Here is a 15090-nt window from a genome sequence, read left to right as displayed (position 1 = left end):
GAGATGGACGACGTGTGGAGCATGCTTTCAGATGTCTTAAAAGAGCAACACTCCAGTGCGGAAACTACAGAACCTGAAGCACCAAAAAAGAAAATCCACCTTCTGCTGGTGGCATCTGAGTCATGTTGATGAAAATGAACATGTGTTGGTCCACACCGCTTTGGATCATTATCGAGCAGAACACATCATCAGAATGGACGCATGTCCTCTGGAATGGTGGTTGACATGAAGGGACATATGAATCTTTAGCGCATCTGGCACATAAATATCTTGCAACGTCGGCAACGACAGTGCCATTAGGATGCCTTTTCTCACTTTCAGGTGACATTGTAAACAAGAAGTGGGCAGCAGTTTTCTCCTGCTAATGTAAATAAACTTGTTTGTCTGAGCAATTGGCTGAACAAGAAGCAGGACTGAGTGGACTTGTAGGCTCTAAACTTTACATTGTTTTATTTTTGAATGCAGTTTTTTTGGTACATAATTCTACATTTGTAAGTTCAACTTTCATGATAAAGAGATTGCACTACAGTACTTGTAATGTGGGTATTGAAAAATACTATTTCTTTTGTTTTTTTACAGTGCAAATATTTGTAATCAAAAATAAATATAAAGTGAGTACTGTACACTTTTTATTCTGTGTTGTAGTTGAAATCAATATATTTGAAAATGTAGAAAACGTTCAAAAATATTTAAATAAATGGTATTTTATTATTATTTAACAGCGCGATTAATCATGATTCATTTTTTTAATCGCTTGACAGCCCTAGTTTAAATGGGAAGCTGCAACTGTTATGAATTAATGTAAACTGGAAGGTTTAAGTCTTCCGTTAAGGCTACCACATCAACAAAGAGTCCAGTGGAGGTCCAAACTGAAGTCCTTTAGACAGGACCAATCTCAGGGCAAGCTACAATTAGATCCCCTTCACAATAACCAACCAATAGGGATTTTAGCATCTTACCAAAATAATTGTCACTGCCCTTATTGCATACAAGGGTTCAATGTATATGTCAAAGTAGCTCATTGAAGTACATCTAATGGGTATGGTCCTTCTTCTTAGCTCAATGCTGACATTTACTCTGGAGCCCCTACACCACCTTGCCCATGCTCCATACCAACCACACTGGACCCCAGGCCAAAGTTGTGATAAATCTTGAATGTGAATCTACACAGTTCCCCTATGTGCCAAGTATCCTGGTTGCTGTGAGGAAGTGAAAACAAATTCCATACCCAAGTCAATGGTGACAGGAAAATTCCTTCTCTGCTCCAAAAAAGCTGCTTACTTATTATTCATAGCATGCCCAGAAACCCAGTGCTAACCAGGGAAAGTGCTTAATGATGATTATAATCCATCCATATATTCAAATTTTCAGTTGTCTCCCTGCATGTCCTTAAAAGCAGCCAGTTGGCCACAGTCGTTGGGGGGGGGCTGGCTGATATACAAACTATGTAGAGCAGGGGTGGGCAAACATTGTGGTCTGAGGGCCACATCGGGTTTCTGAAATTGTATGGAGGGCCGGTTAGGGGAGGCTGTGCCTCCCCAAACAGCCAGGCGTGGCCCGGCCCCCACCCCCTATCCTACCCCCTCTGCTTCTCAACCCCTGACGGCCCCCCGGGATTCCTGCCCCATCCAACCCCCCCCCCCATTCTCTGACAGCCCCCTGGGACTGCTGCCCCATCAACCCCTACCCTGACTGGCCCCCGCCACCCCAGCTAACCCCCCCTCTTGGCTGCTCCCCCAGGACCCTGCCCCAATTCAACCCCCTTGTTCCCCACCCTCTGACCACCCCGCCCCCATCCACACCCCCGCCCCTGACCACCACCGCGAACTTCCCTGCCCTCTATCCAACTCCCCCTTCTCCCTGCCCTCTTACCGCACTGCCTGGAGCACCGGTGGCTGGCGGCGCTATGGCCGTGCTGCCCAGAGCACCAGGACAGTCCACAGCTCTGCAAGGGCTCCGGCACCCAGAGCATTGCGCTGGCGGCACGGCGAGCTGAGGCTGCGGGGGAGCAGAGGGGCCGGGCAGGAGGGTCCCGTGGGCCAGATGTGACCTGTAGTTTTCCCACCTCTGATGTAGAAGTTAGGTTTTAGTCTCTCTGCCAGTGGCATGATCTGTCCTCCCACATGGAACACCTATCTTCCATGGTATGGGACGCTGAAAAACAATGAATTGCCATTGACTGTCTGATTTCTCTCCTTTTTTGTGTGTTTTAATAGCACAAAAGATTAAAAGGCAAACAATATTGTCATGCGGATATGAAATTCACTAGGTACACATGTAATCTGTTCATAATCTGCTAGTTGATTTCATGGCCTGGAAGAAGTGGAATACCCTGAGTATTCTTTATATGGAGATATACCTATCTCATAAAACTGGAAGGGACCCTGAAAGGTCATTGAATCCAGCTCCCTGCGTTCACTAGCAGGACCAGGTACTGATTTTGCCCCAGATCCCTAAGTGGCCCCCTCAAGTACTGATTTCACAACCCTGGGTTTAGCAGACCAATGCTCAAACCACTGAGCTCTCCCTCCCCCCATATAGTATTTTCCTTCTAAGTATACCAGCAGTGTCCAGTGCCATACCCCACTTTGCAACAGCAATGCTCAAATGCACTTAAGAAACTTTGCCTTAAAAAAGAGTTTCCACTACCAGATAACACTGGTCTACAATTTTTGAGAAGTCGTCTGCTTCAGAGATAAAATGTGCTATTTATTATGTATTTTGATGTGCTGAATTCAAATATGACAATTAAAACAACTGATTGGCTACTGTTTCTAAGATATTTAAGTTTTTACATTTTATGTCTATGTATATTGTGTAGATAGTAGAGTTTTAATCATAAATTGTAAACCTAGGTCTTTTCATGTAAACACATGGTTGCTTTACATGATAATATTTCACCTGTTCTGTTTATGTAACACTTTAAAAATCAGCAGAAGGGTTATAAAAATAAAATGTATTATGAAACAAAAGGCAAAAAACTATTATGTACATAGTTTAGTCCTATTCAGTGTCTACTCGGCGCTTCTTGGCTTGTCTCTTGTATTCATTAAATGGAGTATCTCTTGTCACTGTCCAGCAATAGTCTGCAAGCATTGATGGGCTCCATTTGCCCTGATAGCATTTCTCCATTGTTGCAATGTCCTGGTGAAATCGCTCGCCGTGCTCGTCACTCACTGTTCCGCAGTTTGGTGGAAAAAAATCTAGATGAGAGTGCAAAAAATGTATCTTTAGTGACATGTTGCAACCAAGGCTTTTGTATGCCTTGAGGAGGTTTTCCACCAACAACCTGTAGTTGTCTGCCTTGTTGTTTCCGAGAAAATTTATTGCCACTAACTGGAAGGCTTTCCATGCCGTCTTTTCCTTGCCACACAGTGCATTGTCAAATGCATCATTTCGAAGAAGTTCACGAATCTGAGGACCAACAAAGACACCTTCCTTTATCTTAGCTTCACTTAACCTTGGAAATTTTCCACGGAGGTACTTGAAAGCTGCTTGTGTTTTGTCAATGGCCTTGACAAAGTTCTTCATCAGACCCAGCTTGATGTGTAAGGATGGTAACAAAATCTTCCTTAATACAACAAGTGGTGGATGCTGAACACTTTTCCTCTCAGGATCCAATGACTGTCGGAGTGGCCAAGCTTTCTTGATGTAGTGGGAATCTCTTGCACGACTATCCCATTTGCAGAGAAAACAGCAGTACTTTGTGTATCCAGTCTGCAGACCAAGCAAGAGAGCAACAACCTTCAAATCGCCACAAAGCTGCCACTGATGTTGGTCATATCTTGAAAACTAGAGCCAATCAACAATTTTAAGCATCATTTTCGTTCTCAGTGACCCAGAATTAGTAAAGTTTGACTACATTTATTTCAGAAGCATTTTGGCTGTAGAGTAATGAGGAGGTACCTTTTCCCAACCAACAGCTCAGAAAACACAAAGTAAAACAGTACAGCAGAGAATGCTCTGCTGCTCCCCTTCCCTGCTGATAAGGCTATCTCCCGTCAAGTGCCTTTGTCTTTCCCCAGCAACTGGTTCACATTTTGAATATTTCAGCTTTTATCAGAGAGCCTTTCTGACTCAAGGCAGCTGCATCTTTTTAAAATTCAGGCCTTGCTTATACAAATCTACTAAACAGTTACATCACTAATTACCTGTCGTGCCCTGTCCATAACAATAGTATACTGCAGCGATAATATGTCAGAAGCAGAAAGTGCCAACACGATTCAAACGTGATAAACTTCAAAATCAATTAAAATATATATCAGCAGATATTGTAAAGAGCATCTTGCTGATTTGCCTCAACAGCCATCTGGAAAATCAAGCTATGAGCACATTGATTTCAGTTCCAATTTAATATAGTTCAGAGCACGCATATACTATTCCCTTACAGTCCAATAAACCATTTTGGATTTAGTCCTATATCCATTGAGATGTTCCAATGCAGCCTTCCCCCAGTGAATATAATTCTTCTCTCATATCATCAGAGTCAGCACTTTCCCCACTCCATTTCCATCTCTAAGCTAACATGCTTTACACACAGCAGGTTGGGGGCTTCTCAGTAGACTACACACTGTTGGCCAACTGCGGTATTCCATTGATCTCAGTAGATTTCCCCAGACCAAACATCAGGTCTCATTCACAGCATCCCTTAGCCTTCAAAATGAGAAATAACAAAACATCAGGGGAAATCAGTCAGTGTGACAGAAAAAAATAAAAAGAAGTGGGGGGAAATAACTCTAATAGTGTCAATGTGACCACAAACAATTTCCCCAAATAAACTCTGCATATCTGGATCATTTATTTGAATATAATGCTTTTTCATCCCCAAACACGTCTCAAACTCCAGACATACAGCACCACTGAAACGCACATACAGCACTGAATCACTGAAACCCCTCTCGTGTGGAAGGCAGCTGCCAGCTCATCAACAAGCTCACTCCACTCTGCATAAAAGTGGAGAGAGAAGAGGGAAATTTGGCCTAGTCCACTGACCCAGCCTTACCCTTTAGAAAATGTTATGCCTGAGGACTTTAATATCCATACTAACTAGACAGGACTGGTTTTAAAGTCTTATCTAAAAAGACCCATACATGATAAACTGCATAGTAATACTTCCTCTACAACAGAAGAATAAAAGCAGGTGAGACAACCCTGCTGGGATTGGAAACTGTAAATCAAGGCAGGGATTATGAAACTGAATCTTAATCTCCTCTGAAAAATGAAATCTGTACCCATTTCACAATTTAGACACACTTTAAATTATAATTTCAGTCACATCTAAGTTATATTATATTTTTACTGGAATTCACCTGGATCTTCCTTCATATATAAAAAAACATTGGTGACATGTTTTAAATTAACCATTCTGTAATACCCATACCCTGTACCAATGGCATTAACAATATGAGAATTAGAATAATGGGCGGGGGGGGGAGAAAACAGAGTTAAACTATTAAGAGCAAGTAATCTTATTATAGTTCGCTAAAAGTAAGCCACCATTAAATGATTATTTGAGAAATGTCTGGTGTTCTTTAGTGATGTACAATGTAGACTAAGTCCTTCTTATTTTACATCAAGAAATATTCAGAAAAAAATTGAGAGAATTGTGCCACCTGATGTTAAAGGTTTGTCAAAAATGCCCTTAACCATTTTTGTATGACTAGATATCTGACACTGGCACTTACACATGTGTGGCCACAAGTTCAAGTGGGGAGACATCTTGGAGCGCTGTGCTAGAGGTGACAGGTAAGTCATGTCAGAGGCTTGTTGTTCTCTTAGCTTGTGTTCACTATATCATAGCATAGGGGTCGGCAACATTCGGCACGCGGCTCGCCAGGGTAAGAAGTGGCGCGGGTGAGCGATGTGCTGGCCGTGGCTTCTCACCGCCGCCATTGGCCCGGGACGGCAAACTGCGGCCACTGGGGGCCACGATCGGCCGAACCTGCCGCGTCAGCAGGTAAATAAACTGGTCCGGCCCGCCAGGGTGCTTACCCTGGCGAGCTGCGTGCCAAACGTTGCCGACCTCTGTTATAGCAGATCTGTTTTAAAGGGAACCAGGATTGAGACTAATATATTTTTGGTAGAAAGGCTGGATATCTTCACATGACTTAGATTTTGGTATTATTATCTCTAAATCTCCATTGATAGTAAACCAGTTGTATTAGTATCAAGGTACGTTAGAGAGCTATATCTAGTCTAAACTGGAGTACCAACAAACTAACTGTTTCCATGCAGGAAGGCCCTTATGGCCATGAAGAATCCCACTGAAGTCACTGGGGCTTCATGTGGGGTGAAAGAGTCTACCTAATTGGAGATCTTTTTGTAGGGTTGGGGGCTTTCTCATGCCTTCTGTTGACTGATGTGTTGACATTTTAGGTGAATCTATTCCAGTTATTAAAAAATAAATAAAGTAGATCAGGCTGTCTGCCTCCTCCCCTCCTTTTTCTTTTATTGTTGTTGCTTTCTTTGGTTTGTTTTATGAGCAAAAGTTTCTATAAAGACCGACAGCCAAGCATCCAGTAACATAAGCCTCTAAATGTAAACCTGACTCTCTGTTGTTATTGTTAAGTTAGGTCAGTAAGCATTGGGGCCATTGTGCTGACTATTGTAAATTATTTTTATAGTTTTTTATCTTTGCTCTCCTTTTTTTAAATCAAATTGTGCAGTCAAGGATAAAAGTTAACTATTTTTTATTTACCCCTTACAGAGTCTGGTGGAGCAACAATCAGTAAAAATTATGATTTGAATGACCTTCCTGGGCCACCATCCAAACCCCAGGTCACTGATGTTACTAAGAACAGTGTCACCTTGTCCTGGCAGCCAGGCACCCCTGGAAGCTTACCAGCTAGTGCATATATCATTGAGGCTTTTAGGTATGTGAAAATTTCCACTTCTAATCTCTTTCCTTTCTAATTTTGTTTTAACCCTAGTGTTAACTGTGCTCCTGGTACGATGGTATCTGTGTGGACATCTGCAAATCAATTAACTCATTAAAGGCCTTCTCTTTGATGGCATGGAGTTCATTCTTAATCTTCAAGAATTTCTCCTTTTTATTATTAACTGCCTATTTCTTAATAGAACTTTTAGACAAGCACTAGACTATTTCTTCAGGTCAGCAGAAGTATAGCTTGACTATGCATTCACTCATCTGTTACTTTTTTCTTAATCCTGATCATCACTGAGGGTTTAAGATGAGAATGTTGACATTCAAATTGGACAGCTTCAGAGGAGGTAGTTTAATTAGGGTCGGGCAAAACAGATTAAAAAAAAGGTAATAATAGAATTCCCTAAACCTTGGACATGTTGGGATGTTTGGTCTTAAAGCAGAACCTAAAAAAAAAACTTTTGAAATTCCAGTATGTGTATACCATATGGAATAAAATATAGCATTTAAAAAACAAACATCTGATTATTTAGAGCTTGATCCTGCAAGTGTGAAGTCGATCAGAGTTGAGGAGCTGAGCACCTCACAGATGCACACAGTGTTTTGCAGGATTCAGCCCTTAGGCCACAATTCAGCAAGTTACTAAATCAATGGGTTATTTGTGTGCTTCAAATTAGGGTCATATTTAAGGACCTTCCTGAATCAGAGTCTTAAAATGAAAGAAAAGGAGTAAATATATTTTGCCTTTTAGTTGGCATGGTAGTCTATGGTCATCTAAAATATGTTCAGTAAAAACTCAAAAGGCTACAATGATGACTACTCATCCTTCTACATAAATATCTATGTGCCATTTCTAAAATATGCAAATAATTGTTTTCCGTAAAAATGGTAACTTCCAATATGTCTTTTGACTCATATGAAAATAATGACTACCTTTAATAAGCCCAAATGGAAAAGATAGAAAAACTTTCTTATGAATAATATACAACCGACAGCTATGAAATGAAATTCTCTCTTTATCCTTAGCAAAAGTTCCCATTTGACTTTACATAAGCTGCAGTGACATCCCATCGATGACTCTAAAAATCACCATGTATTCATAGGGAGTTATTTTTAACAATCACACTTGAGATCATTACAGATGCAAGATGCTGTATTCTGTTTATAGGACAGTCCAACTGAAAACTTAAGCACAAGAAAATATATTCATGCATTTTTCTTCTTTTACAGATGTGTTTTTGAAAGGGTCTATAGTAATTTTACATATGGATTTAATTCAAGGAGAACACATTCTTTTAGCAAGACAATTTATTGGCATAATTTACCCTGTAGTATAGAAAGTTATTCTTTTAACAGGTTTATTATTTTTATACATTTGTTCAAGAGGGCCCCATTTATCATTCAAATTTACTTTTCCACTTTTCTATATCTGTTCCTTTTGCAGGTTTTTATTTTAGTGGACTATAATATATTAGGAAAGGTTTTAACTTCAGCTGGGTTGAAATATTTTTATGGTACTATTGTTTTGTTTCATAATGTGGTCTACTCTCTTGATGAATTAACTAAAACCAGCAGAACTGTTTCATTTTTTTTGTTATTGATCTTGCTATTTTTCCCCCCCAGTGGTTAACCTTGGCAAGGAAATGAAACCCAACTTCTTTTACAAATCCTTTCTCTCCCCAGTATGTAAAATTTTGTTATAAAGAGGAGGGTGATGAATTGTTCTTCTTAATCACTGAGGAAAGGATAAGAAGTAATGGGCTTAAATTGCAGCAATAGAGATTCAGACTTCAGGAAAAACTTCCTAACTGAAAGGATAGTTAAGCACTGGACCAAATTACCTAGGGAGATTGTAAAATCTCTGTCAGTGGAAGTTTTTAAGAACAGGTTAGACAAACACCCGTCAGAGATAAACTTAGTCCTGCATTGATGCAGGAAACTGGACTATCAGGGACCCTTCCAATTCTATATTTCTATGATTTCTTTTTGCTTTAATCTGTAGTCTTCAACCATGTTTTTTTTTTCATTGCAGCCAATCTGTGAGCAATAGCTGGCAAACAGTTGCTAATCATGTAAAGACAACACTCTACACTTTAAGAGGATTGCGACCCAATACAATCTACCTGTTTATGGTCAGAGCAATCAACTCACAAGGTCTGAGTGACCCCAGCCCTATGTCAGATCCTGTCCGCACACAAGGTAATGTCAATCATTAATTGTTCACGTGATCTTCAGCTGTATCCAGGACTTCTGCTTGAATGACTTGATAATAGAAAGAAGGGTAGGAAATCTCTGAAAATTGAGCCAGTTTAGTTCAGCTGCTTTGCACCATTCTGGTAACTCAAAACACTGTAAACCCACCTCAACCAGCGGGGAGGTGATAAATCCCAATTTAATTCCCTGCTGCACTACAGACTTTTTGTATAACCTTAGACAAGTCACTTAAGGCCAGATCTGTAAAGGTTTTGAGGTGCCTAAAGATAAAGATAGATGTCTAGTGGAATTTTCAAAAGCACCTAGATGCCCAACTCACATTGGGTTCCACTCAGGGCCGGCTCTAGGCACCAGCAAAACAAGCTGGTGCTTGGGGCGGCACATTTTTAGGGGCGGCATGGCCGGCGCCAGAATGCCGCCCCTAAAAATGTGCGCCGGCCGCCCTAGCTCACCTCCGCTGCTGCTGCCACGGCGCGCGAAACAGCTGATTCACGCACTGCTGCTCCCCCTCGCTCCCAGGCTCTCAAACCTGGGAGGGAGGGGGAGATCCCGAGCAGCCATTTCGTGCGCCGCTGCTCCCCCTCCCTCCCAGGCTTGAGAGCCTGGGGGGAGTAGGCAGGGCTGGGGATTTGGGGAAGGGACGGAGTTGAGGCGGGGCCGGGGGTGGGGTAATTAAATAAGGGGGGGGGGGCGGCCAAAATTGTTTTTGCTTTGGGCAGCAAAAATCCTAGAGCCGGCCCTGGTTCCACTAGATTCCTATCTTCAACTTTAGGTGCCTTAATACCATACTTAGTCTCTCTGTGCCTCAGTTCACCATCTGTAAAATGGGGATAGTAGCACTTCCCTTCCTCAGAGGGTTTTCATGAGGATACATATGTTCAAGATCATGAGGCACTAAACACTGTGTTAATGGGGGATATATAAGTATGATACAAAGATAGAAGCCAGGTTTACAGCTAGTTTTCATCACCAGAGTGGCACAAAGCAGCCAGAGTGTATGAATCAGTCAGGCCCAATATTTTTGCAGAGAATCAATGTGAATCTAATTCATGCTGAGAATTATTTTAAAAGATATTCTGAGACACGTGCGTGTGTGTATGTACATATTTTATGTTCTCTACATTCATCCACTGAATACTAAACTAAAAAGGGTGGCCTAAATAGGACTTCTCAACTGTAGGACAGCTAGTGCAATAAGATGAAGATAGCCTGATCCTCCATTGCCTCCCATCTCTTATACCTGTACAGAAAGAATGTGAAATGCTGACAAACCAGAATGGTTGTTTTATACCCAATTTACTCTCTCTATGCTCAGTCTAAATGAAAATGGACACGCTTCTCTGTGGAGCACAGGGTGTGGCATAGCTTTGTCAATGCATTGACCAAATTCTGCACCCCACAGCATAACTCTTCATTGAACAGATTGGAAAACAGTTATGAACAATTGTTTAATCAGACTTATTCCTGTTCACGGATGATGCAGAGTAATCTCCTATGATTCATTTACAGAAAGGTCTTTTCCTTGCCTTGTATGGTTGTGCAGTGAGGCAAGGAAGGTGTACACAGCTTATCCACCCCTGCAGAGTCACCCAGAGTAGTAGCCACAGCACTGGTAGGAGATCCTAGGCTCCTCTCTGCAAAGGGGCAGGGATGGGTGAGAACAGATGAGGAGTGGGCAGAGGCTTGGTTTTGAAAGGTCTGTTGCAAATTTTTGCTTCCCACCCTCACTGCATCAAGGCGACTCCAGGTGGGATTCTGCTTTCCAAAGCAGTATGCTTCCCATCAGTTCCCCTAGGGATGTGCGGCTGTGCACCAGCCCTGACTCTAAGCTCCATGCTCATAGCACAATCTAGCTCTTAAGAACTCTCACGTTCCACATCTTTACATCTGACATACTGACAAGAGATTTGATTTCAGCAAAAACAGTTCTTTTCATTAGCTTCAGGACATATTGTAGTTTCCATTTCCACAAGCTGTTCGCCAGCCACACATGCTGCAACATGTAGAGTATGTATAGCTCTTTGATACCTTACCGTTTAGTAGAATTAAATCATAAAATCAATTGAGAATTAGCATAATGTTTTGATGTGATTTCTAATAATGCTTGGATTCAACTCAGACTCACAAAGGAAGCCGACATGCAGTAAAAAGCCTGTTCATACTAGCCATTACTAGCAAAGTAAAGAAGCAATTAAAGCAATGATACATTATATTAATTCACAACAGGTATTCATGATAACTGTTATGTCTTAAAATTTGGCTTCATTAAATAAAAATATGGCAAATAACATGCAGGGTATACTGGGCAAATTTACACCATTGGATTGCAAATCCTTACACTGAGTAAGAATTCCTCAAGCCACTAAGAGCACTACTGATCGCTTTGTATGTTTAATAACCATATATTCAGAAACACCCTTGAATAATATTGAAATAATAAACTCTAAATAAAACACTTCCAAACATACTAGGTTCATTGGGAGCTAATAGTTGTTGAGGTCATGCTAAAATAAAGTCCTTTGTAACTTCCAAATAAATACATGGTTCTCTCTGGCATGTTGGTCACCGAGAAGATGTCTAGCAAACACAACTTGAGGCTAGCCCTCCCATTCTGAGGAGCTCTCAAACACCATATTGTTGTTTGGCTTCTGTCAGGTGGTCTCTAATCTGGTATATCTTATTTCCGGGCAACCCCAATTGCCATATCTTTCAGGATGGCTTGGGTCTGATCTGTTCTCTCTTTCCTGGACTACCCTGCTGTGGTCTAACTTCTCTATGGCCAGCGCCAAGTTTTTCAATGTCATGAATGTTGTTTTGCATATGTAAACAAAGTTTCAATTTCAGTGGCGCCCCTGGCTCCTGTGCCACCCTCCCCTATCCCAAACTCCTTTTCCCAAGCTCATCCAACCAGCCAAAAGTGTCTCTAGCTGTGAGCCTGCTAAGAAGTACAGAAGTGTAGTGAAGCTCCTAAGATTTGCAGGAGAATAGCTCCCGCCAGCAGATTGTCTTAGCCACATGGCATGGAACAGTCCAATCACATCTAGCCAATAGTTGCACATTATGACATTTTTATTTTCTATTTTTTTCATCATAAAGCCTAGGAAATTCCTTTCAAAACTATGTTAAGAAAGCATTAAAAATGTACAATTAATCACTTGAAATCAAACAATGACTACAGTAAGATTGCCCATACAATCTAACTCTGCCCCTTTGTGGCTCTAGGGTAATTTTTCATAACACCGTCATACCTAATTTCACAAATAATACAACAGAATATCACACAGTATTCTTCTACAGCAGGGGTGGGCAAACTTTTTGGCCCGAGGGCCACATCGGGGTTGTGCAACTGTATGGAGGGCCGGGTAGGGAAGGTTGTGCCTCCCCAAACAACCTGCCCCCCGCCCCCTATCCGCCCCCTCAAACTTCCTGCCCCCGATTGCCCCCCTCAGAATCCCCGATCTATCCAACCCCCACTACTCCTTGTCCCCTGACCGCCCCCTCTCGGGATGCCCACCCTCCATCCAATCCCCCTGCTCCCTGTCCCCTGATTGCCCCAACCCCTATCCACACATCCGCCTCCTGACAGCCCCCCCCCGGGACTCCCACCCCCTATCCAACTGCCCTTTGCTCCTCGTCCCCTGACCACTCTCCCTGGGTTGGATACGGGGTGGGATGGATAGGGGTGGGATCCCGGGACCCCCCGCCCCTAACTGCCCCCCAGGATCCCACCCCCTATTCAACCCCCCCGCGCTCCCTGTCCCCTGACTGCCCTCCTGACCCCTATCCATATCCCCGCCCCCTGACAGGCCCCCCTGGACTCCCACTCCCAATCCTCCCTTTTCCCCATCCCCTGACTGCCCCCCCAGAACCTCCACTGCATCCAACCACCCCCTCTTCCCTGACTGCCCCCCCCCAGTGCCTCCCACTCCCCGCCCCCTTACTAGCAGCAGGAGCTCACAGCCACAACACCCGGCCAGAGCCAGCTGCACTCCCCACACTGCCCAGCAGGAGCGGCGGGCCAGGGTGCAGCCCACGCGGCAGCGTGGCTGCAGGGAAAGGGGGGAGAGCGGGGGAGGGGCCAGGGACTAGGCTCCCTGGCTGGGAGCTCAGGGGCTTGGCAGGACAGTCCCGTGAGCCGGATGTGGCCCATGGGCCGTAGTTTGCCCACATCTGTTCTACAGCTTTATATACAAATGAGTAGCATCTTGTAGGGCAGTGCACTACTTTGCGTAGAACAGAAAAATCGATTAAACAAGTTTACATGAAAATCACATACACAAAGACTACTCCAGAATAATTATACCCACATTCTATGGTGTGATTTGGTTAAAAGCATTATATTGGAATGAGTTTGGAAAAGCTGCCTTACTTATGAGTTGGAAAGCATTTTATTTAGCATCGGCTAGGTATTTTTCAGAAAAAAATATTTGAACATGTTTCAGAGAGAAATATTTATTGGCACTGTATTTCACGTCCCTCATCTGTAAAGGCAAATATGCTTAGTGTCATGAATCCAATGACATAGGGTTCAGTGGCAGAGGAACACAATGTAATTTTAGAAAGTGAAAGAACATTTTCTATACCTAACAATGGCATGATTTGAAGATACAGTATCCTGGGATCTTCCTGGGTCTCGGACTTACTATTTCCTGCCCTGGACATCAGGTGAATGTAATTCTGGGAGAGAAGGACATATTTCTCATTCAGATAGCTGCATTTTTCAAAATCAACCTGAAGTTGCTAGACATTTAGAATGCAGACCTTGGGAAGACGGATAAGTGGGCAGAATGCCGATATGGAAGTTAAAGTTGCATGCAAAATGCAATTAATCACATGGATAACACTAACACATGTAGGTTCTTGTGTTTGGTGTAGTGGTGATATCCTGCTGTAGCTCTAATTAGCAAATTTTTTTAGCTTATGGACATTTGTCCATATTTAAAAAAATACACACTGTATACACAATATATTTTTCCCTCCCAAAGGGGATATAATCATAGCACGCTGTTGGTTCTGTACCATTGGTAGATAATATTTTCTAAGATTTAATCATGGGTAGCTATGGGAATTATTTTATACCAAGTATAATAAAAGTGTTTTTTTTGTAGTTAGTACAAGTTACTTTTCAATAAACAAGTCTGAGTTGCTCTGTTATAGATTTATCTTAATATCTGTCTGTCTTTTTCTTTTTCACTCACTTTGAATAGGCATATTTTGCTGAGCACACCACTTCTGTACCATTGCTAAGGTTTCCATATTTGGATTATATTCCCTTTGGGAGGCCCATAGACTCATCCCACACATTTGAAAGTCAATAGAAAGCCTGTGTAGATAGTGTCTCTTTGGTGACTCAAAACCCATAATATTGCTTGAAATATGAAGCTGAAATCTGGACTATGAAAACTAGATTTTTATCTAAATCCTGAGAACTGAAGTATCTGAGACATGCTTTGAATGTTTTTCTTTCTTAAGAGCAGTATTATCTCTACTTTACAATAATGTTTTTTCCTGTTAAGAGAACAAAGGGCCACATATTACTGTCCCATACCCATCAGACAGAAAATGTGTCACCTTGTTTGAATCTTCCATTTGTGAGGTGAGGAGTTTGCGGCAGCATATATGGGGAAGTAAGTGTGGTCAGTGAAACCAATGGCTCCAGTGGATCATCTGTGAAATCTGAGCCGAACTCATGTATGCTCATCCACTTTGTAGCAGGCCCTTGGGCCCTCTTTCTCCTCTAGGAGCACAACTTTTGTGAAGTAATTGAATCTGAGCACCCTGCCTGTGCCCCAACTCCCTGCCCTTCAAGGAAGAAAGCAGACACCAAGGGAGTTAGTGATGATTTCCAGTAGCAGTAAGTCCTACATGGATTTCCACTGGGAATTCTGTGGTGTGCAGATGGACATGTGCCATGTTCAGTGGCTCCTTTCTGACTCTTAACCCAGAATAACACCTCAAGCTCCCCAGAGTACTAGTGCACCTCTTGGGAGGGA

The 15090-nt window shown here is 42.4% G+C and overlaps 1 protein-coding gene across 19 annotated transcripts in view; it reads left to right on the top strand.

Moving 5' to 3' along the window:
* The window catches only part of ROBO2 (roundabout guidance receptor 2), a 615358-nt gene that overhangs the window by 495439 nt on the left and 104829 nt on the right, over positions 1-15090 (top strand). For all 19 annotated transcript variants that reach the window (XM_034792420.1, XM_034792471.1, XM_034792534.1 and 16 more), the window contains 3 exons: positions 5664-5745; positions 6707-6872; positions 8916-9082. In XM_034792420.1, coding sequence (XP_034648311.1) covers positions 5664-5745; positions 6707-6872; positions 8916-9082 — 415 coding nt within the window. The remainder of the gene's footprint in view (positions 1-5663; positions 5746-6706; positions 6873-8915; positions 9083-15090) is intronic.

Source organism: Trachemys scripta, chromosome 1 (assembly GCF_013100865.1).
Source record: "Trachemys scripta elegans isolate TJP31775 chromosome 1, CAS_Tse_1.0, whole genome shotgun sequence".
NCBI classification, from domain to species: Eukaryota; Metazoa; Chordata; order Testudines; family Emydidae; genus Trachemys; species Trachemys scripta.
Note: the sequence above shows the minus strand (reverse complement) of the source record. Positions and strands in the feature narration are given on the sequence as shown.